The sequence below is a fragment of the Cheilinus undulatus genome, unplaced genomic scaffold, assembly GCF_018320785.1.
Source record: "Cheilinus undulatus unplaced genomic scaffold, ASM1832078v1 Contig10, whole genome shotgun sequence".
NCBI lineage: Eukaryota > Metazoa > Chordata > Actinopteri > Labriformes > Labridae > Cheilinus > Cheilinus undulatus.
The window spans coordinates 52,921-76,289 of NW_024571677.1; the positions used below are offsets into that span (position 1 = coordinate 52,921).

At 43.8% G+C, this 23,369-nt stretch overlaps 1 protein-coding gene across 3 annotated transcripts; it reads left to right on the forward strand.

The window, feature by feature from the left end:
* The first annotated feature begins 1,968 nt into the window (after nt 1–1,968).
* Nucleotides 1,969–20,567, forward strand: cenpu (centromere protein U). 3 transcript variants are annotated; one of them, XM_041782417.1, is made up of 13 exons: nt 1,969–2,081; nt 6,823–6,868; nt 7,059–7,146; nt 13,013–13,214; nt 13,722–13,809; nt 14,832–14,915; nt 15,003–15,081; nt 16,302–16,428; nt 16,550–16,628; nt 16,873–16,920; nt 17,484–17,545; nt 19,306–19,462; nt 20,272–20,567. In XM_041782417.1, exons 1-13 carry the CDS (start codon nt 2,077–2,079, stop codon nt 20,392–20,394), a joined length of 1,188 nt encoding a protein of 395 aa, XP_041638351.1. In that variant the 5' UTR covers nt 1,969–2,076; the 3' UTR covers nt 20,395–20,567. The 3 variants fall into 3 exon arrangements, with proteins under 3 accessions (XP_041638351.1, XP_041638350.1, XP_041638349.1); XM_041782416.1 differs by having other exon boundaries at nt 1,970–2,081; nt 13,725–13,809; nt 14,829–14,915; XM_041782415.1 differs by having other exon boundaries at nt 1,972–2,081; nt 14,829–14,915.
* The last annotated feature ends 2,802 nt before the right edge of the window (nt 20,568–23,369 follow it).

Genomic DNA, 23,369 nt, shown 5'->3' on the forward strand with positions numbered 1-23,369 from the left:
AGGAGAGGGGAGGAGAGAGGGAGAGGAGAGGAGAGGAGAGAGGAGAGGAGAGGGGAGGAGAGAGGAGAGGAGGAGGAAAGGAGAGGAGAGAAGCTAAAGGGATGAAGATGGGTTTAAACCACATGAAGGGAACAGATGAAGTCCTCTGGGATCAGAAGGACCATCATCCTGCTGAGTCCTCAGGACCGGTACCAGAGGAGTCCTGGGGTCTGCGTATCTTCAGGTGGTCAGATTTAGAGCTCTGGTGTTAAATCATGAAGAACAGGCTGTATTTGGTTTAATCAGGGTTTAAATACTGGACAGTTTTCTTCTGCATGATCAGAAGCAGAAGAGGGTGTGGTTGAAGAGGCTCATGGCCCACCACGAGGGGAAACATGGTACCTGGTTCAGACTTGGTGGCACCTGCATCCTCCACCACGGAGCGACTGTGAGAGCAGAGAGAGGGGAGCAGACGTGAACTCGTCCTCTGTTTCTCTCTCTGAGTAGCAGACTAAACCGTGGTTAAGTTCTGCTCTTCTGCTGGTGACCATGGAGAAGAAACCCCGCCTCCATCTCAGCTAAAACTGAAACAAGAACTGTTTTTTAGAATGAATACAGAGCTGTTAACCTGATGGCCTGAAGATGCGAGGAGCCGGCAGGATCATGGGGATGGAGTTATAGATTCTGAATAAAACCACGGTCCTGTCTGTGACAGAGACCTCTGAGGGTCCAGGTCTGGGTCCTCGTAAATGATCTCTAATGTTTTGGTTTGGCGTTTTCTCTGTACTGTAAGAATCTGTTTGTTGTTGATCTTAATGATTTTAAAATGATCTATGAAGATTATTTAAAGGGAATATCAACGTCGTATTACTCAGGAATCACAATACCTCTATCAGCGCTGACCTTTGACCTTTAAGTAAAATGGAGGAAGAGCTGAGCTCGATCAATGAAGGTGATCAGCCGTAGAGATGAACTGAGATGTGATTGACTTTATAATTCCAGTGTGCAGCTGAGGACTCTGGGACCCAGGACGGTCTAGAGCAGGGGTTCTCCAGGGCCGGGTCAGGACCCGAGAAAAGAAGCTTATTGCTCAGGAAACAACCGGAATGTCCCAACTATTTTGGGAAAAGGAAGTAGAATGAAAGGCGTGCATGCTTGCCCCTGTTTTGTCCTGTCTCTGTCGGATCAGACTTTAACTCTTTAATCTGAGCTGTGAAGAGGTTTTTAAGTCCTCAGGTGGGTCTAGAGGGTCCGGCTGAGAACCTCTGCTCTAAACAAATCCGTCTGCAGGTGACCACCTTCTTCAGGAAGTACGAAATATGTTTTAATTTATTTATGAAGGGAAGAGATTTATGGATCATAAATGGTTTTAGTTTAGCAGTGAAGAAGAGTTTGACATTAATGACTCTTCTTTAGACGCTGGTCTTGAAATGATTGTTTTTGTTTCTCAGATTTATTTTAAGATTTTCATTAAAATCCTTCAAAATAAAAGCCTGCTCATTTCCTGTTTGTGTAAACAGAATAATAAACATCAGTAAAGAAATATGGCTGATTATGATGATGTACTCAGAAAATAACAGCACAGTAAAATGAAAGATTACATTTTTGATAGTAATTTTAGTGAAGGTAATTATTAATGACGTTTATTCTCTATTTCACCATTAAAACCTCTGCAGATATAAAATAGAAAATGTCTATACTCTGAATCTTTAGGTGTACCTAATATTGTGAAAAGTTGTCTTCAATTTACGTTTTAATTCTCCTTTTTTGAAATCCGGGATCAAATGAACCCTCCCAGTCGCCGTAGGTCGGTAAAGGAAGTGCATTACTTCGGGGGGTTTAGACTCTTAGAAAATGTTCAGCTCATATATTTACTGTCAGTGAGAGACACTCTTATTCAGCAGATTAATATAAAGTCTTAAATATTGTTCTTTAATTTAAGAATCAAACTACCTCTAGGGTCTGAAGTCTCTGCTGTGGATTAACGTCCGCCGTCCACCCCCGCTTGTCTGCAGTGGTTCAGTCCGGAACTTGAGGCGTTGTGCGGGAACTCTAGTTTCAGTTGTCGTTAAACCTTGTTCACGGAGAGTCTTCAGAATGAGGTGAGAAACGCAGATTTACGTTAATTTACCGGGTGTTTATGTATTTATAATGATGATTTACCGGCTGTCTTAGTGAACTGAGCTTTAGTTTTAAAGAAGGATTTAAAAAAAGACAGAAGTAAACATCAGGGTCATGGAGCAGAGATCTGATCCTGTTCAACAGTCTGAAATAAGAAGAAGTTAACATAAAACATGTTAAAGCACATTCTTATTATCCGTGGCTATGAGCTGGATATTCTCTGACAGTTTCACATTTAGGCATCATAGATTATGTCAGCACTCTTTAACATCAAGAGATGTTTTATTGAACATAACCAGGACTGTTCATTCAAGCCATCAGCTTATGTCCATCTAATCGGTCATTAAAATATTCATGTCAGCATGGAAAATAATATTATCCTTTGATATTACAGGTGAGTTATTGTTTAAAAAAGTTTCTATAAACCTCTATTACTGCATGGCAGCACCTGGGTCTCAGTGGACTTTACCAAGTTTACAATACAGATAAACATGTTTACAGCAGAGATAAACAAGTTTACAGCAGAGATAAACGTGTTTACAGCAGAGATAAACAAGTTTACAGCAGAGATGAACAAGTTTACAGCAGAGATAAACAAGTTTACAGCAGAGATAAACGTGTTTACAGCAGAGATAAACAAGTTTACAGCAGAGATAAACATGTTAACAGCAGAGATAAACAAGTTTACAGCAGAGATAAACGTGTTTACAGCAGAGATAAACAAGTTTACAGCAGAGATAAACAAGTTTACAGCAGAGATAAACGTGTTTACAGCAGAGATAAACAAGTTTACAGCAGAGATGAACAAGTTTACAGCAGAGATAAACGTGTTTACAGCAGAGATAAACAAGTTTACAGCAGAGATGAACAAGTTTACAGCAGAGATAAACAAGTTTACAGCAGAGATAAACGTGTTTACAGCAGAGATAAACAAGTTTACAGCAGAGATGAACAAGTTTACAGCAGAGATAAACAAGTTTACAGCAGAGATAAACGTGTTTACAGCAGAGATAAACAAGTTTACAGCAGAGATAAACATGTTAACAGCAGAGATAAACAAGTTTACAGCAGAGATAAACGTGTTTACAGCAGAGATAAACAAGTTTACAGCAGAGATAAACAAGTTTACAGCAGAGATGAACAAGTTTACAGCAGAGATAAACAAGTTTACAGCAGAGATAAACGTGTTTACAGCAGAGATAAACAAGTTTACAGCAGAGATAAACGTGTTTACAGCAGAGATAAACAAGTTTACAGCAGAGAGGAACATGTTTACAGCAGAGATAAACAAGTTTACAGCAGAGATAAACAAGTTTACAGCAGAGATAAACGTGTTTACAGCAGAGATAAACAAGTTTACAGCAGAGATAAACGTGTTTACAGCAGAGATAAACAAGTTTACAGCAGAGATAAACATGTTTACAGCAGAGATAAGTTTACAGCAGAGATAAACGTGTTTACAGCAGAGATAAACAAGTTTACAGCAGAGATGAACATGTTTACAGCAGAGATAAACAAGTTTACAGCAGAGATAAACAAGTTTACAGCAGAGATAAACAAGTTTACAGCAGAGATAAACATGTTAACAGCAGAGATGAACATGTTTACAGCAGAGATAAAAAAGTTTACAGCAGAGATAAACGTGTTTACAGCAGAGATAAACAAGTTTACAGCAGAGAGGAACAAGTTTACAGCAGAGATAAACGTGTTTACAGCAGAGATAAACAAGTTTACAGCAGAGATAAACAAGTTTACAGCAGAGATAAACAAGTTTACAGCAGAGATAAACGTGTTTACAGCAGAGATAAACAAGTTTACAGCAGAGATAAACAAGTTTACAGCAGAGATGAACATGTTTACAGCAGAGATAAACAAGTTTACAGCAGAGATAAACGTGTTTACAGCAGAGATAAACAAGTTTACAGCAGAGAGGAACATGTTTACAGCAGAGATAAACAAGTTTACAGCAGAGATAAACAAGTTTACAGCAGAGATAAACGTGTTTACAGCAGAGATAAACAAGTTTACAGCAGAGATAAACGTGTTTACAGCAAAGATAAACATGTTTAGGCAGAGATAAACAAGTTTACAGCAGAGATAAACAAGTTTACAGCAGAGATAAACAAGTTTACAGCAGAGATAAACATGTTTACAGCAGAGATAAACAAGTTTACAGCAGAGATAAACAAGTTTACAGCAAAGATAAACATGTTTTCAGCAGAGATAAACGTGTACAGTAATGATAAACATGTTTACAACAGGGATTAACAAGTTTACAGTAGAGATAAACATGTTTATAGTAGAGATAAACATGTTTTCAGTAGAGATAAACAAGTTTACAGCAGAGATAAACATGTTTACAGCAGAGATAAACAAGTTTACAGCAAAGATAAACATGTTTACAGCAGAGATAAACAAGTTTACAGGAAAGATAAACATGTTTACAGCAGAGATAAACATGTTTACAGCAGAGATAAACGTGTACAGTAATGATAAACAAGTTTACAACAGGGATTAACAAGTTTACAGCAAAGATAAACATGTTTACAGCAGAGATAAACAAGTTTACAGCAGAGATAAATATGTTTACAGCAAAGATAAACATGTTTACAGCAGAGATAAACATGTTTACAGAAGAGATAAACAAGTTTACAGCAGAGATAAACAAGTTTACAACAGGGATAAACAAGTTTACAGCAGAGATAAAGAAGTTTACAGCAAAGATAAACATGTTTATAGCAGAGATAAACAAGTTTACAGCAGGGATAAACAAGTTTACAGCAGGGATAAACAAGTTTACAACAGGGATTAACAAGTTTACAGCAGAGATGAACATGTTTACAGCAGAGATAAACAAGTTTACAGCAGAGATATATATGTTTACAGCAAAGATAAACATGTTTACAGCAGAGATAAACAAGTTTACAGCAGAGATAAACAAGTTTACAGCAAAGATAAACATGTTTACAGCAGAGATAAACAAGTTTACAGCAGAGATAAACAGGTTTACAGCAGGGATAAACAAGTTTACAGCAAAGATAAACATGTTTACAGCAAAGATAAACAAGTTTACAGCAGAGATAAACAAGTTTACAGCAGAGATAAACAAGTTTACAGCAGGGATAAACAAGTTTACAGCAAAGATAAACAAGTTAACAGCAGAGATAAACAAGTTTACAGCAGAGATAAACGTGTTTACAGCAGAGATAAACATGTTTACAGCAGAGATAAACAAGTTTACAGCAAAGATAAACATGTTTACAGCAGAGATAAACAAGTTTACAGCAGAGATAAATATGTTTACAGCAAAGATAAACAAGTTTACAGCAGAGATAAACAAGTTTACAGCAAAGATAAACAAGTTTACAGCAGAGATAAACAAGTTTACAGCAAAGATAAATATGTTTACAGCAAAGATAAACAAGTTTACAGCAGAGATAAACAAGTTTACAGCAAAGATAAACAAGTTTACAGCAGAGATAAACATTTTTACAGCAGAGATAAACATGTTTACAGCAAAGATAAACATGTTTACAGCAGGGATAAATGTGTACAGTAATGATAAACATGTTTACAACAGGGATTAACAAGTTTACAGTAGAGATAAACACGTTTTCAGTAGAGATAACAAGTTTACAGTAGAGATAAACATGTTTATAGTAGAGATAAACATGTTTTCAGTAGAGATAACAAGTTTACAGTAGAGATAAACATGTTTATAGTAGAGATAAACATGTTTTCAGTAGAGATAGACAAGTTTACAGCAGAGATAAACATGTTTACAGCACTGATAAACAAGTTTACAGCAAAGATAAACATGTTTACAGCAGAGATAAACATGTTTACAGCGGAGATAAACGTATACAGTAATGATAAACAAGTTTACAACAGGGATTAACAAGTTTACAGCAAAGATAAACATGTTTACAGCAGAGATAAACAAGTTTACAGCAGAGATAAATATGTTTACAGCAGAGATAAACATGTTTACAGCAGAGATAAACAAGTTTACAGCAGAGATAAACATGTTTACAGAAGAGATAAACAAGTTTACAGCAGAGATAAACAAGTTTTCAACAGAGATAAACAAGTTTACAGCAAAGATAAACAAGTTTACAGCAGAGATAAACAAGTTTACAGCAGAGATAAATATGTTTACAGCAAAGATAAACATGTTTACAGCAGAGATAAACAAGTTTACAGCAGAGATAAACAAGTTTACAGCAAAGATAAACATGTTTACAGCAGAGATAAACAAGTTTACAGCAGGGATAAACAAGTTTACAGCAAAGATAAACAAGTTAACAGCAGAGATAAAGAAGTTTACAGCAGAGATAAACAAGTTTACAGAAGAGATAAACAAGTTTACAGCAGAGATAAACAAGTTTACAGCAGGGATAAACAAGTTTACAGCAAAGATAAACAAGTTAACAGCAGAGATAAAGAAGTTTACAGCAGGTATAAACAAGTTTACAGCAGGTATAAACAAGTTTACAGCAGGTATAAACAAGTTTACAGCAGGGATAAACAAGTTAACAGCAAAGATAAACAAGTTTACAGCAAAGATAAACAAGTTTACAGCAGAGTTAAACAAGTTTACAGCAGAGATAAACAAGTTTACAGCAGAGATAAATATGTTTACAGCAGAGATAAACAAGTTTACAGCATGTAAGGTCATGGTGAGGTCAATAATGATATTGATAGTGTCTCGTGTGTTTGCAGGGCCAAAAAGGGCAGAAACACCAGAGCTGTTAAAGACCAGGATCAGGTGAGTCCATCTGCAGTCCCAGTCTTATTCTAATCCCTCATTTGCTTATAATGGAGTTAATGTCTGGAGAGAAGTGGTCCCTAGAGGTCCTTCTAGAACCAGCTAGGTGGTTTTTAAATGTTCTAACTGTACCTTTAATGTGTTGTTCTTAAGCAAAGTGGTATTTCCTGTTGTTCATTCCTGAACTCAGAAAGGTTCAGCTGTGGACCATATGGAGTCTCCCAACCTGTCTGCCATAGAGAGAGCCAGCTTCATGGAGGATCTGCAGAGGAACTTTGGTAAGTCTTCATTTTAGACTGAGGAGTGGAAGCAGCAGCCAGGATGAGTCCTGGACCGCTGTTCTGAAGTCTTGAATAGGGAGAATTGGTAACATGAATAATGGACTCATGATTGTCTGTCGTCTGTTCCTCATGTGTTCATGGTCTCGGATGTTAAATACCTCCATAAGGGGAAGTTCTCCATCATCTCAGGCCAGGTTTATTTCTCCATGTGGTGTCTGACCTCCAGAGTGGATCCATGTGGTCTCTGACCTCCAGAGTGGATCCATGTGGTCTCTGACCTGCAGAGTGGATCCATGTGGTCTCTGACCTCCAGAGTGGATCCATGTGGTCTCTGACCTCCAGAGTGGATCCATGTGGTCTCTGACCTGCAGAGTGGATCCATGTGGTCTCTGACCTCCAGAGTGGATCCATGTGGTCTCTGACCTCCAGAGTGGATCCGTGTGGTCTCTGACCTCCAAAGTGGATCCATGTGGTCTCTGACCTTGAGAGTGGAACAATGTGGTCTCTCACCTCCAGGGTGGATCCATGTGGTCTCTGACCTCCAGAGTGGATCCATGCGGTGTCTAAATCTGCAGAGTGGATCCATGTGGTCTCTGACCTCCAGAGTGGATCCATGTGGTCTCTGACCTCCAGAGTGGAACAATGTGGTCTCTCACCTCCAGGGTGGATCTATGTGGTCTCTGACCTCCAGAGTGGATCCATGCGGTGTCTAAATCTGCAGAGTGGATCCATGTGGTCTCTGACCTCCAGAGTGGATCCATGTGGTCTCTGACCTCCAGAGTGGAACAATGTGGTCTCTCACCTCCAGGGTGGATCTATGTGGTCTCTGACCTCCAGAGTGGATCCATGTGGTGTCTCACCTCCAGAGTGGATCTATGTGGTCTCTGACCTCCAAAGTGGATCCATGTGGTCTCTGACCTGCAGAGTGGATCCATGTGGTCTCTGACCTCCAGGGTGGATCCATGTGGTGCCTGACCTTCAGAGTGGATCCATGTGGTCTCTGACCTCCAGAGTGGATCCATGTGGTCTCTGACCTCCAGAGTGGATCCATGTGGTCTCTGACCTCCAGGGTGGATCCATGTGGTCTCTGACCTCCAGAGTGGATCCATGTGGTGTCTCACCTCCAGAGTGTATCCATGTGGTCTCTGACCTGCAGAGTGTATCCATGTGGTCTCTGACCTGCAGAGTGGATCCATGTGGTCTCTGACCTCCAGAGTGGATCCATGTGGTCTCTGACCTCCAGAGTGGATCCGTGTGGTCTCTGACCTCCAAAGTGGATCCATGTGGTCTCTGACCTTGAGAGTGGAACAATGTGGTCTCTCACCTCCAGGGTGGATCCATGTGGTCTCTGACCTCCAGAGTGGATCCATGCGGTGTCTAAATCTGCAGAGTGGATCCATGTGGTCTCTGACCTCCAGAGTGGATCCATGTGGTCTCTGACCTCCAGAGTGGAACAATGTGGTCTCTCACCTCCAGGGTGGATCTATGTGGTCTCTGACCTCCAGAGTGGATCCATGCGGTGTCTAAATCTGCAGAGTGGATCCATGTGGTCTCTGACCTCCAGAGTGGATCCATGTGGTCTCTGACCTCCAGAGTGGATCCGTGTGGTCTCTCACCTCCAGGGTGGATCTATGTGGTCTCTGACCTCCAGAGTGGATCCATGTGGTGTCTCACCTCCAGAGTGGATCCATGTGGTCTCTGACCTCCAAAGTGGATCCATGTGGTCTCTGACCTGCAGAGTGGATCCATGTGGTCTCTGACCTCCAGGGTGGATCCATGTGGTGCCTGACCTTCAGAGTGGATCCATGTGGTCTCTGACCTCCAGAGTGGATCCATGTGGTCTCTGACCTCCAGAGTGGATCCATGTGGTCTCTGACCTCCAGGGTGGATCCATGTGGTCTCTGACCTCCAGAGTGGATCCATGTGGTGTCTCACCTCCAGAGTGGATCCATGTGGTCTCTGACCTCCAGAGTGTATCCATGTGGTCTCTGACCTCCAGAGTGGATCCATGTGGTCTCTGACCTCCAGGGTGGATCCATGTGATCTCTGACCTGCAGAGTGGATCAATGTGGTCTCTGACCTCCAGGGTGGATCCATGTGGTGCCTGACCTCCAGAGTGTATCCATGTGGTCTCTGACCTGCAGAGTGGATCCATGTGGTCTCTGACCTGCAGAGTGGATCCATGTGGTCTCTGACCTGCAGAGTGGGTCCATGTGGTCTCTGACCTGCAGAGTGTATCCATGTGGTCTCTGACCTGCAGAGTGGATCCATGTGGTCTCTGACCTGCAGAGTGGATCCATGTGGTCTCTGACCTGCAGAGTTGATCCATGTGGTCTCTGACCTGCAGAGTGTATCCATGTGGTCTCTGACCTGCAGAGTTGATCCATGTGGTCTCTGACTTGCAGAGACCACAGAGTGTATCCATGTGGTCTCTGACCTGCAGAGTGGATCCATGTGGTCTCTGACCTGCAGAGTGGATCCATGTGGTCTCTGACCTTCAGAGTGGATCCATGTGGTCTCTGACCTTCAGAGTGGATCCATGTGGTCTCTGACCTGCAGAGACCACAGAGTGTATCCATGTGGTCTCTGACCTCCAAAGTGGATCCATGTGGTCTCTGACCTGCAGAGTGGATCCATGTGGTCTCTGACCTGCAGAGTGGATCCATGTGGTCTCTGACCTGCAGAGTGGATCCATGTGGTCTCTGACCTTCAGAGTGGATCCATGTGGTGTCTGACCTCCAGAGTGGATCCATGTGGTGTCTGACCTCCAGAGTGGATCTATGTGGTCTCTGACCTCCAAAGTGGATCCATGTGGTCTCTGACCTGCAGAGTGGATCCATGTGGTCTCTGACCTCCAGGGTGGATCCATGTGGTGCCTGACCTTCAGAGTGTATCCATGTGGTCTCTGACCTCCAGAGTGGATCCATGTGGTCTCTGACCTGCAGAGTGGATCCATGTGGTCTCTGACCTGCAGAGTGGATCCATGTGGTCTCTGACCTTCAGAGTGGATCCATGTGGTCTCTGACCTGCAGAGTGGATCCATGTGGTCTCTGACCTTCAGAGTGGATCCATGTGGTCTCTGACCTGCAGAGTTGATCCATGTGGTCTCTGACCTGCAGAGACCACAGAGTGTATCCATGTGGTCTCTGACCTGCAGAGTGTATCCATGTGGTCTCTGACCTGCAGAGTGTATCCATGTGGTCTCTGACCTGCAGAGTGTATCCATGTGGTCTCTGACCTGCAGAGTGTATCCATGTGGTCTCTGACCTCCAGAGTGGATCCATGTGGTGTCTCACCTCCAGAGTGTATCCATGTGGTCTCTGACCTGCAGAGTGGATCCATGTGGTCTCTGACCTGCAGAGTGGATCCATGTGGTCTCTGACCTGCAGAGTGGATCCATGTGGTCTCTGACCTGCAGAGTGGATCCATGTGGTCTCTGACCTGCAGAGTTGATCCATGTGGTCTCTGACCTGCAGAGACCACAGAGTGTATCCATGTGGTCTCTGACCTGCAGAGTGTATCCATGTGGTCTCTGACCTGCAGAGTTGATCCATGTGGTCTCTGACCTGCAGAGACCACAGAGTGTATCCATGTGGTCTCTGACCTGCAGAGTGGATCCATGTGGTCTCTGACCTGCAGAGTGGATCCATGTGGTCTCTGACCTGCAGAGTGGATCTATGTGGTCTCTGACCTCCAGAGTGGATCCATGTGGTGTCTCACCTCCAGAGTGGATCTATGTGGTCTCTGACCTCCAAAGTGGATCCATGTGGTCTCTGACCTGCAGAGACCACAGAGTGTATCCATGTGGTCTCTGACCTGCAGAGTGGATCCATGTGGTCTCTGACCTGCAGAGTGTATCCATGTGGTCTCTGACCTGCAGAGTGTATCCATGTGGTCTCTGACCTGCAGAGTGGATCCATGTGGTCTCTGACCTCCAGGGTGGATCCATGTGGTGCCTGACCTCCAGAGTGGATCCATGTGGTGTCTCACCTCCAGAGTGTATCCATGTGGTCTCTGACCTGCAGAGTGGATCCATGTGGTCTCTGACCTCCAGAGTTGATCCATGTGGTCTCTGACCTGCAGAGTGTATCCATGTGGTCTCTGACCTCCAGGGTGGATCCATGTGGTGCCTGACCTTCAGAGTGGATCCATGTGGTCTCTGACCTGCAGAGTGGATCCATGTGGTCTCTGACCTGCAGAGTGTATCCATGTGGGCAGAGTGATCCATGTGGTCTCTGACCTGCAGAGTGTATCCATGTGGTCTCTGACCTGCAGAGTTGATCCATGTGGTCTCTGACCTGCAGAGACCACAGAGTGTATCCATGTGGTCTCTGACCTGCAGAGTGTATCCATGTGGTCTCTGACCTGCAGAGTTGATCCATGTGGTCTCTGACCTGCAGAGACCACAGAGTGTATCCATGTGGTCTCTGACCTGCAGAGTGGATCCATGTGGTCTCTGACCTGCAGAGTGGATCCATGTGGTCTCTGACCTGCAGAGTGGATCTATGTGGTCTCTGACCTCCAGAGTGGATCCATGTGGTGTCTCACCTCCAGAGTGGATCTATGTGGTCTCTGACCTCCAAAGTGGATCCATGTGGTCTCTGACCTGCAGAGACCACAGAGTGTATCCATGTGGTCTCTGACCTGCAGAGTGGATCCATGTGGTCTCTGACCTGCAGAGTGTATCCATGTGGTCTCTGACCTGCAGAGTGTATCCATGTGGTCTCTGACCTGCAGAGTGGATCCATGTGGTCTCTGACCTCCAGGGTGGATCCATGTGGTGCCTGACCTCCAGAGTGGATCCATGTGGTGTCTCACCTCCAGAGTGTATCCATGTGGTCTCTGACCTGCAGAGTGGATCCATGTGGTCTCTGACCTCCAGAGTTGATCCATGTGGTCTCTGACCTGCAGAGTGTATCCATGTGGTCTCTGACCTCCAGGGTGGATCCATGTGGTGCCTGACCTTCAGAGTGGATCCATGTGGTCTCTGACCTGCAGAGTGGATCCATGTGGTCTCTGACCTGCAGAGTGTATCCATGTGGTCTCTGACCTCCAGGGTGGATCCATGTGGTGCCTGACCTTCAGAGTGGATCCATGTGGTCTCTGACCTGCAGAGTGGATCCATGTGGTCTCTGACCTGCAGAGTTGATCCATGTGGTCTCTGACCTGCAGAGACCACAGAGTGTATCCATGTGGTCTCTGACCTGCAGAGTGTATCCATGTGGTCTCTGACCTGCAGAGTGTATCCATGTGGTCTCTGACCTGCAGGGTGGATCCATGTGGTCTCTGACCTTCAGAGTGGATCCATGTGGTGCCTGACCTCCAGAGTGGATCCATGTGGTGTCTCACCTCCAGAGTGGATCCATGTGGTCTCTGACCTTCAGAGTGGATCCATGTGGTCTCTGACCTTCAGAGTGGATCCATGTGGTCTCTGACCTTCAGAGTGGATCCATGTGGTCTCTGACCTTCAGAGTGGATCTATCAGTTCTTGGTCTATTACATCAGAGTTTCAGTTCAACAGCAGCTTTCCTCTGGCTCACTTCAGCTGTATGAGTCTGGAAATTAAACTGGCTTAAATGTGATTTCTCATGTTTACTGAATAAATCTGCTGTAATAACAACATCCTGCAGTGAAACCAAAGCTCTGTCAGGTCGGAGGTTATCAGAAAACTATTAAAATGTTGCATGGAGGTCATACATCAATCACTGCTGATGTGTTTTAGGTGGTGAGGGGATTTTAACGCTCATAGCTCTCGGTGTCAATCCGATTAGTGTCTCCAGGTGAAATGTTGGATGTTTTATGGACTGTTGCTGTTCTTTATGAAGCTGTGATTTAACAGAGACACATAAATCCTGTTGTGTAGGAAGCCCTCTGCACAGCACCGCTGTTGAAGAGGAATTAGGAGTCACAGAGGAGCAGAAGGAGACAGCTGGGAGAAAAGATGTCCTAAAGACGTCCAAAACTCTGGACAAAGGAAAGAGGAAGGAGACGGAGAGAGACGGGGAGGAAGAAGAGATGACAAAGAAGAAGAGGAGGAGAAGCAGTGGAAGGAAAGTCACAGCGAGGTAAGACCACAGATGCTGTTTCCTCCGTTTACTCTTCCACTAAGAATGTCAGATGACAGTGGCCTGTAGAGGAAAACTACGCTGTATCTTTATTCTAGTCCTTAGAGAGGACTCACTCCACAGATAATAATCAATGAATGTGGGTACTCATTGATGGTGTTACGTTATTCTAAGATTGATCTAGTGTTGTTGTTACGTTGTTACTACAGTGTTATTCAGTCATCAGGTCCAGAGTCAAAGGCTCTAATATATTTCTCTGCAGGTGTAAAGAATCTAGAATGTTTCACTTTGTGGGTTCAGAAACTAAATGAACTTTTCCACAATATTCAAATTTCACATGCACCTGTAGTTTCTGCAGCCCTTATAAGGTCAGTGTGGGTGAAGTCTAAGGACGCGGTGATACAGGAGTACCATTACAGCAAGTCTGTCCTGGTCTTTATGTGTTTGTGCAATGATGTATTAAATGGTTCCTCTCATCTTCACACATTCACTCTCTCTCTGTACCAGAAGGAAAATTAACAACCAGCAGGTGAAACAGAGCCAGAAGACAGAGCGTCAGCCAGGACAAGAGAAGTCCAGAGCCCCTGAGCCACAGGTAACAAGAATATTAGTGTAGTAAGAATGAAGATTATCCAACCAGAGTGAGTCTCAGTGAGGATGTCTGAAGGCAGGTCTCTGTAAATACTGGTTTATAGCTGTTTATATGGCTATGATTCAGTCTAAGTCCTGCCTCAGGATCCAACTTCAACTCTTCAGGGAGAATCTGTACAATGTAAAGAGGACAGAACAAGAACAAGAGGACAGAACGAACACAAGAGGACAGAACAAGAACAAGAGGACAGAACAAGAACAAGAGGACAGAACAAACACAAGAGGACAGAACAAGAACAAGAGGACAGAACAAGAACAAGAGGACAGAACAAGAACAAGAGGACAGAACAAACACAAGAGGACAGAACAAACACAAGAGGACAGAACAAACACAAGAGGACAGAACAAACACAAGAGGACAGAACAAGAACAAGAGGACAGAACAAACACAAGAGGACAGAACAAACACAAGAGGACAGAACAAACACAAGAGGACAGAACAAACACAAGAGGACAGAACAAACACAAGAGGACAGAACAAACACAAGAGGACAGAACAAGAACAAGAGGACAGAACAAGAACAAGAGGACAGAACAAACACAAGAGGACAGAACAAACACAAGAGGACAGAACAAGAACAAGAGGACAGAACAAACACAAGAGGACAGAACAAACACAAGAGGACAGAACAAACACAAGAGGACAGAACAAGAACAAGAGGACAGAACAAACACAAGAGGACAGAACAAACACAAGAGGACAGAACAAACACAAGAGGACAGAACAAACACAAGAGGACAGAACAAACACAAGAGAACAGAACAAGAACAAGAGGACAGAACAAGAACAAGAGGACAGAACAAGAACAAGAGGACAGAACAGGCATGCTTTAAGAGTTTCAGACTTTTCAGGCCTGAGTCTGTGACCCACTGAGTTCAGCTCCAGGACTTCTGAGTCCTGACCCATCTGTTTAGAGCCACTGATTCAACCTCATTACTGAATGCTCCTTTATTTTGTTTAAGGAGGACTCTGACGTGGATCCCGTCTTAGGACCACAGAGGCCTGTCCTGTCATCTGATGAGGAGGTGGCTGATGAAGGCACCAGCTGGGTATGAAGTCTCTCCAAGAGTCTAGAGCCCACATCATAGAGGCTCACGCTGTAACCTTCTCGTCTCTTTTCTCCGTCATTTATCCAGGAACCAAGTCCTAAGAAGACCAGGGGCTCTGGTTTAGGAGGAACCAGGAAGTCTTCATCTAGGAGAGTGTCTGCATCAGGTAAGAGCAGAAACAGGCTCATGATCCCTGGAGACCAGCCTTTAAACCTGAGAATCTTGTGGGACCGACCCAAACCCTCCAAAAACCCTAACATGAGAGTCCAGCCTATAAGAAATATCTTTAGAAGTGTCTTTGTGCTCCCTGGCTGTAATCCTGCGCCAGTACCAGAGTTTGTGGAGTCCCTGAGACCGTTAATAATCCACCAGCCTCTATGATCAGAAAGCTGAGGAGTCTCCTCCTGGTCCTTTCTAACATTCATCAGCCTAAATGCACGTGTAGGAATCCACAGAGTCTTTCAGAGCAGCTGTGATGTTCCCCTCAGCACGGGTAGTCTTAGAACCAGGAAGTGTGTGGTCAATGTTTGGCTGAGTCATCATTTAATCCAACACCAGTTAAACTGTCACACCAGTTCTGTGAGGAAAAAGGCGACCCTAAATTAAATCTTCAGGCTGTTTTTTCAGTCCTGGGAATTTTTAACATATAAAATTCATAAAGAGCACAACCCCAGTTCCAAAAAAGGTGGGACGTGGTGTAAACTGTAAATAAAAACAGAAGTCAGTAATTATCAAACCAATATTTTATTCACAACAGAGCATGAACAATGAATCAGAGGTAGGAACTCAGACATTTTACCATTTCATAAAAAATATGAGCTCGTTTTGAATTTAAAGGCAGCAACAAATCTCAAACAGGTGTAGATATCAAGAGTAAAACTAACAAATGTAGACAAGACGAGAACTGTGGGCTCTGAGAGAGTCTGCTGCTCCACATGACCCTCCTGAAACAGTCCAGAAAGGACAGATAGAAGAGCTGGTCTCAGAGTCCAGGACCTTCATCCTGTAGCCAGAGCGGGGGATGAGAGGTGGAGATCATTGTCAGAGTGGATCAGGAGTCACGATTAGAGGGAGGACGTCCGAGGAACTTTGTTAAGATCAGGATCTGATGATTAATCAGAATTAGACAGGAAGTGGAGCGATGTGGGCTCGTCTTATCCCCCTCCCTCCCTCCCAGCCCCGTCCCAGACAGTCTGAAGACATCTTCTTAAATTCCAGGCTAGACGATCCCTCAGCTGAAGCTCTGGGCTTTAGTTACTCTTTAGTTATTTCTAGAACAAGTCAGAGTTTGAATTCTGTCACAGGATAAAGTCATCTTTCCATGATATTTAGACTTTTAGAGAAGCACCTGTCCTCTGAGGACTAAAACCGTGACTTTCCCTGAAGGACGCTCCTCTGGTGAATCAGACGAGGCTGACACGGACAAACGGAGGAGGAAGAACCGAGGAGGTCAGAGAGGAACGGAGCTGGAGGTTGTGTTGGACGCCTTCAGTGATTTCTGTGAGCAGTACAGGTAAAATAACCCGTCTCCAGGTGTTCCTCCATGTCTGGACCTTATCTAAGCCTGCCCTCAGTCCACTTTTAGTTTTTTAACAGTGATCTTTCTCAGAGGGTTCCTTGTGTTTATTTTTCAGAGAGTCTGTGGAGTCTAAAGCTGTCAAACAGTCCATCGATTCATTCTCCACCAATGTTAAACATCAGCTCATGGAAAAGGTCAGAGTTCACCTCCTTCATTCTGATACAGAGATAAAACCTGACCTTTAGACTAGACTAGACTCTACAGATCTGTCAGGCCCCTCAACAGGCCTGAGGTCAGACTCAGCAGACTATAACGGTTTGGCTCTCTAGTGCTACACCGGAGTTAGTGTCACATATTAGTATGTAGACAGGAGCCCTGTGGTCAAAGTAAACATGAGTGTAACATCAGACTACTGCCGTGTTCTCTGCTCTATTTCAGATCTCTGCTCAGAAAGAGCTCCGAGGACTGAAGAGAGGAAACGTCCAGGTAACTGTCCCGGCCCATCCTGATGAATTTTACTGACCTTCTAAAGCTGACAGCTCGTCCAGACTCACGTCTGCCATCAGGGAGAGGTTCTCAAATGGTGGCTCAGGTCCCAAAAGTGGGTCACAAAGCCATTTTCAGTGGTGCCTCAAAAATGTGGCAAACAGTTAATAGCATGCTTTTATTTTGAAGGATCTTTGTTCTGTCACGCTTGCTCCATCCGTCCAAACCGCCCCACTTTCAGCAAAACATTTAGTCATGACTTAAAGATAAGATTTTAGAGTTATGATGAGAGTTTGTGGGAGGTCCAGACCTGTGAAGAACCAGAGACTGAAAACAGTCAGATTGAGGATCTGGTTTGGCTCAGTTGGTTTACAGAGGATGAAGTCCTGATCCCAGTCCTTACTCTCTCTCCCCTTACCTGATCAGTTAAAAGCAGAAAGTCCCCAGAATGATGAGTGATGATTATTATTAAACCATATTGCATTTAAAGCTCATAATAATGATAATAATAATAATAATAAACCATACTGTCTGCATTTAAATCTCTCCTTCTCTGCTATCAGGTTGGTTCTATGATCCGTAAAAAGATGCAGAGACTGTTGGACGCCAAACATGAGATGATGAGGTGAGTCTTCATGGTCTGTTAGTTATTTTAACTCCTCAGTCTTCTTTGACTGTTTTTGGTTAGTGTGAGTTAATTCTATTTTCATTTTGACTAAGATCATTCCTTGACCTTCATATTTAACAGTCATCAGAGTTTAGAATTTTTATCAAGGTTTTATTGATCAGAATTTTATAGTTTTACTGTGGTGGCATCACGGTATGTTGGTTGGAATAAAATATTCAAGGACTTTTTTAAATGTAATAAAAAAGAACATGAAAGTCCTCTCTGTGTTTTCACTGACCCATGCAAGCCCGGGACAATAACAGTAGAACTGACCTGCCAGGCACGCTGTTTATTGTTTGTTTATCTGAAATAAATAATGTGTGATAAACTGGAATATAAATATAAAATTTTTGAATTCACAATGGCATAAATAGAGAAATTAAACCCTAAAAATATAGCTTAAAAGGTGACATATGTAGTGTGATGTCAAGGTAGTAACAACTCTGTAGCATCCACTCTGACCCTCTGTAACATCCACTCTGACCCTCTGTAACATCAACTCTGACCCTCTGTAACATCCACTCTGACCCTCTGTAACATCAACTCTGACCCTCTGTAACATCCACTCTGACCCTCTGTAACATCCACTCTGACCCTGCTGTAACATCTACACTGACCCTCTGTAACATCCACTTGGACCCTCTGTAACATCCACTCTGACCCTCTGTAACATCCACTCTGACCCTCTGTAACATCCACTTTGACCCTCTGTAACATCCACTCTGACCCTCTGTAACATCCACTCTGACACTGCTGTAACATCCACTCTGATCCTTTGTAACATCCACTCTGACCCTCTGTAACATCCACTCTGACCCTCTGTAACATCCACTCTGACCCTGCTGTAACATCCACTCTGACCCTCTGTAACATCCACTCTGACCTTCTTTTAACATCCACACTGATCCTCTGTAACATCCACTCTGAACTTCTTTTAACATCCACTCTGACACTGCTGTAACATCCACTCTGATCCTCTCTAACATCCACTCTGACCTTCTTTTAACATCCACACTGATCCTCTGTAACATCCACTCTGACCCTCTGTAACATCCACTCTGACCCTCTGTAACATCCACTCTGACCCTCTGTAACATCCACTCTGACCCTGCTGTAACATCCACTTTGACCCTCTGTAACATCCACTTGGACCCTCTGTAACATCCACTCTGACCCTATGTAACATCCACTCTGACCCTATGTAACATCCATTCTGACCTTCTTTTAACATCGGCTCTGACCCTGCTGTAACATCCACTTTGACCCTCTGTAACATCCACTCTGACCCTGTTGTAACATCCACTTTGACCCTCTGTAACATCCACTCTGACCTTCTTTTAACATCCACTCTGACACTGCTGTAACATCCACTCTGATACTGCTGTAACATCCACTCTGATCCTCTGTAACATCCACTCTGATCCTCTGTAACATCCACTCTGATCCTCTGTAACATCCACTCTGACTCTGCTGTAACATCCAATTTGACCCTCTGTAACATCCAATTTGACCCTCTGTAACATCCACTCTGATCCTCTGTAACATCCACTCTGACTCTGCTGTAACATCCAATTTGACCCTCTGTAACATCCACTCTGACCCTCTGTAACATCCACTCTGATCCTCTGTAACATCCACTTTGACCCTCTGTAACATCCACTTTGACCCTCTGTTACATCCACTCTGACCCTGTAACATCCTCCTGTGTGTTTGCTCAGGGCAGAGAGACAGTTGTTTCTGCATCAGAAGGAGACAGATGAACTCCAGCTCAGACTGGCAGATCTCAGACAAGGTCAGGCCTTTCTCTGTGACCTCAGAGATCTAAACCAGCGATACCTGGACTACAGACACAAGCACCCCAGGAAGAAAGAGACGGTACGCAAAGATGCTGTAACTTTGTATGTCTCAGCTCTCTTCAGTTCATGATATTTATGTTTCATCCTGATGCTACAGTCCTTTAAATTGATTTTTATTCTGATTCATCTACACTCAGTACCATCATGACGAAGAGAAAACAGAATTTTAGAAACTTTTGCAAAGATATTCAAATAAAAGCTTAAATCTCACCCTGACATCAGGATTCAGAGTCTTTAGTAAATGTAGCTCAGGTTCCTCCATGTCTCTGGTCTCTGCTGAGATATTTCTACACCTTGACTGGAGTCCACCTGTACTAAATTAACCTGATTGGCCATGATTCTAAAGCCCCGCCCCTCTCTATAGAAGGCCTCACAGCTGACAATGATATCAGGTCAGAATCCAGTCAGGGTTTCCTGTTTCTCTCTGAGGAGAGTCTTCATCTCTCCTCTCCTCCAGATCAGTGGAGGCTGCAGTGATGGTTCTCCTAGAACTTTGTCCCATCTCCTCCAGGATCTCTGGAGCTCAGTCAGAGGGACCATCAGGTTCTTGGTCTCCTCTCTAAGGTCCCTCTCCTCCGATGGTGACCAGCTTTAGAGGAGTCCTGGTTGGTCCAGACTTCTTCATGTGAGAATTCTGGAGGCCATGATGGGTGCTGAGTTGAGATGAATGAGAATGAAAATGAATTTTAAAGAGTGTAGCATCAGGAAGGAACATGAAACTGAAAAAGGGAGAGGGGTCTGAAGACTCTGAGAGCTGTATTCATGTCTGTGTTGGTGGAGTAAAAACTCTCATGATAACAAACTCCCTCCTCTCCCTCTCCTCTCCAGTACGGGACGTCCAGCGTGCCGGCCCTACAGTTGGAGAAAAAACTCGTAAAAGCAGCAGAACATCAGTGTAAAGACAAAAATAATCCACAGGGAAAAAGACGGGAGAAGGAGCCTCAAGAATGATGCTCCACTGACTCACTCTCTCACAGCGCTGTTCAGAGCTCAGACCCACGGCCTCAGAGCAGAAAGTCTCAGATGATATGGTTTCAGAGCGTGTTCTCTACGTGTTCTGTTGATTCTGGATCATTCCTAAGTACTGTAGATATAAAACTGTGTAATAAATGTTAAATATAGAAGTGTTGGTGTATTTTAGATGGGAGGGATGAATGAAGTCATTTAAGGCAGTGGTTCTCAACCTTGGGGTTGGGACCCCCTTGGGGGTAGGGAGACACTCAGAGGGGTCTCCAGATTCCCTAAAAAACTAACAATATCTTTGAAATTCCTCTGTTATCACTTTAGACCAATTTTGCCAAATCTTAACCAGTTTTCATCATTTTTCCCACAAATTTTAACACATTTTTGCCATTTAACAGTTATTTGTGCCACTTTTAAACCAACTCTTGCCACATAAGCCTAATGTTGACCCATTATTGCCACTATTAAACCCATTTTACCACTTTTTATGCCCAATTTCCCATTTTAACCACATTTCACTATCTGATATGCCAGTTTGACCAATTTCTGTAAATATGTGCCTATTTATTTCTTCTCAGTCAGCACTATTTTGCCAATTTATATTAATTTTTATTCCCATTTCACCAGATTTCCACCTTTCTTTTTGCCAATTTAAAGCCTTTATAGCCACTTTTTAATTCCCTTTTACCACCATTTTCTGCCCATTTTTGCCTTTTTCGTTAATTTTTTGCTGTTCTTTTATCATTTTTGCCACTTCTAACCTGTTTCTGCTACTTTAAAGAGCCAATTTCACCTCCTTTTTTTCAACCCTTTTTTTTCAAGAAGGCTATATTCTACATAAATGATTTAAAAAGATTTGTTTCTTTGATAAGAGTGGATATTCAGGTTAAATATAAAATACGGTTTTCACAGCTTAACTTTACAATAGAACAGGTCTCTGGTGCCTTTATTTTGGGGGTCCCCAGTCTCTGGTGCCTTTGTTTTGGGGGTCCCCGGTCTCTGGTGCCTTTATTTTGGGGGTCCCCGGTCTCTGGTGCCTTTGTTTTGGGGGTCCCCGGTCTCTGGTGCCTTTGTTTTGGGGGTCCCCGGTCTCTGGTGCCTTTGTTTTGGGGGTCCCCGGTCTCTGGTGCCTTTGTTTTGGGGGTCCCCGGTCTCTGGTGCCTTTATTTTGGGGGTCCCCGGTTTCTGGTGCCTTTATTTTGGGGGTCCCTGGTCTCTGGTGCCTTTGTTTTGGGGGTCCCCGGTCTCTGGTGCCTTTATTTTGGGAGTCCCCGGTCTCTGGTGCCTTTGTTTTGGGGGTCCCCGGTCTCTGCTGCCTTTATTTTGGGGGTCCCCGGTCTCTGGTGCCTTTATTTTGGGAGTCCCCGGTCTCTGGTGCCTTTGTTTTGGGGGTCCCCGGTCTCTGGTGCCTTTGTTTTGGGGGTCCCCGGTCTCTGGTGCCTTTATTTTGGGGGTCCCCGGTCTCTGGTGCCTTTGTTTTGGGGGTCCCCGGTCTCTGGTGCCTTTATTTTGGGGGTCCCCGGTTTCTGGTGCCTTTATTTTCACAGGCTGAAAAGGTTGAGAACTATTGCTGTAAGGGTTCTTGTGAAACTGTCCAGAGCTGTGTAATCCTCCTTTAGTTTCCATTTACTGTAACGAAATTTACCTTCATGTGCTCTATAAGAGAGACACGAGCTAGTGGTGTAAAGCCTGAACAACCAATGAGAGAGCAGCGTGGGTCATGTCACCAACCAGATGTTCTGACTTTTACAAACATGAACGCTACCTACATCTCAGCCGGGCTTCACCCTCGTGGTTCTCCTTATTTGTATTTTTCTGCAGCTGTAACACTCCAGCAGAGGATTTCAGGGGTCCTCCATGTTTGTTTGTCATGTTTGATCACGCAGGTTTCAGTGAGGTCCTCAGCAGGTCTGTGGTCTCCCTGGGCCGGTGTGTGCTCTCAGAGGATTATTAGATGGAAACTGTCCTTCTGTCTGTGGTCGGCCACGTTTTTAAAACTCTTTAAGATTAAAGAATCATCTAAAGTGTGGCCAGCCTTGGAGGACAGAGAAACATGGAAGAAAATTTAAAACCTCATACCTTAGTTTGTAAAAATATGTTAATATTTAACATGCATGTCCACATTAATGCATTTATAGTAATTAACCAGTAACCATAGTAGGTGCTTAATTTTCTAACAGTAATTCCTCTCATGCCTTATGTCAGGATTGTAACGACTGATTGGAAAAGCTCAACAATAGAGGACTTTATTTAGAATAAATCTAAAAATAACTTTTACCGTTTATGAGCAAACATTTCTAGAATGGATGAACAATAATCTCAGCGTGGAATCACTAAAGGTCCGTCTTTAACTGTTAAGGTTTAGCTGAGCCTCTACCCTGTAACTCTGATCCAGTACTGTGAACTGCTGATGTGGTCTATAAGAACGAGCCGGTACAAAGAGTCGACTCTTTTAGGTGAACGATTAGATCTCTATCCTGTTTGAGGGCCATTTTATGTTCTTCTTCTTCTTCTTCTTAGAATGATAGTAATGATAGTAATTATTATTATTACCATTGTTAATTAGGTGGGTCATACAGCCCAGCCAGTGAGGAGATCTCAGCTGACCCACGATTTACTGTCAGGACATTATGAAACATATTTTTGGTAATTGAAATAATTAAGTATAACTGGAGTAAGACAGCAGCACAGAGATCAATAATAAGCCAGAAAAGCTAAATGTCGCAGGTAAAGCCTAAGTTGTACCTAAATGAAGAGCCGTTAGGGAGGTCAAAGATCCGACTCTTCTAGGTGCCAAATGATCCGGATCACTAAAAAGAGCCGAATTTCCCGTCACTCTTAAACATGTATTGACTCGCCGTGGGATCGGCCCTATGGATCTCACGGTTTCTCCCAGTTTTGAGTGCTGACGTGTTGCCGTGTTCCCGCCCAAAAGCAAGCAGCGGTCCTGATTGGCTAAGAGT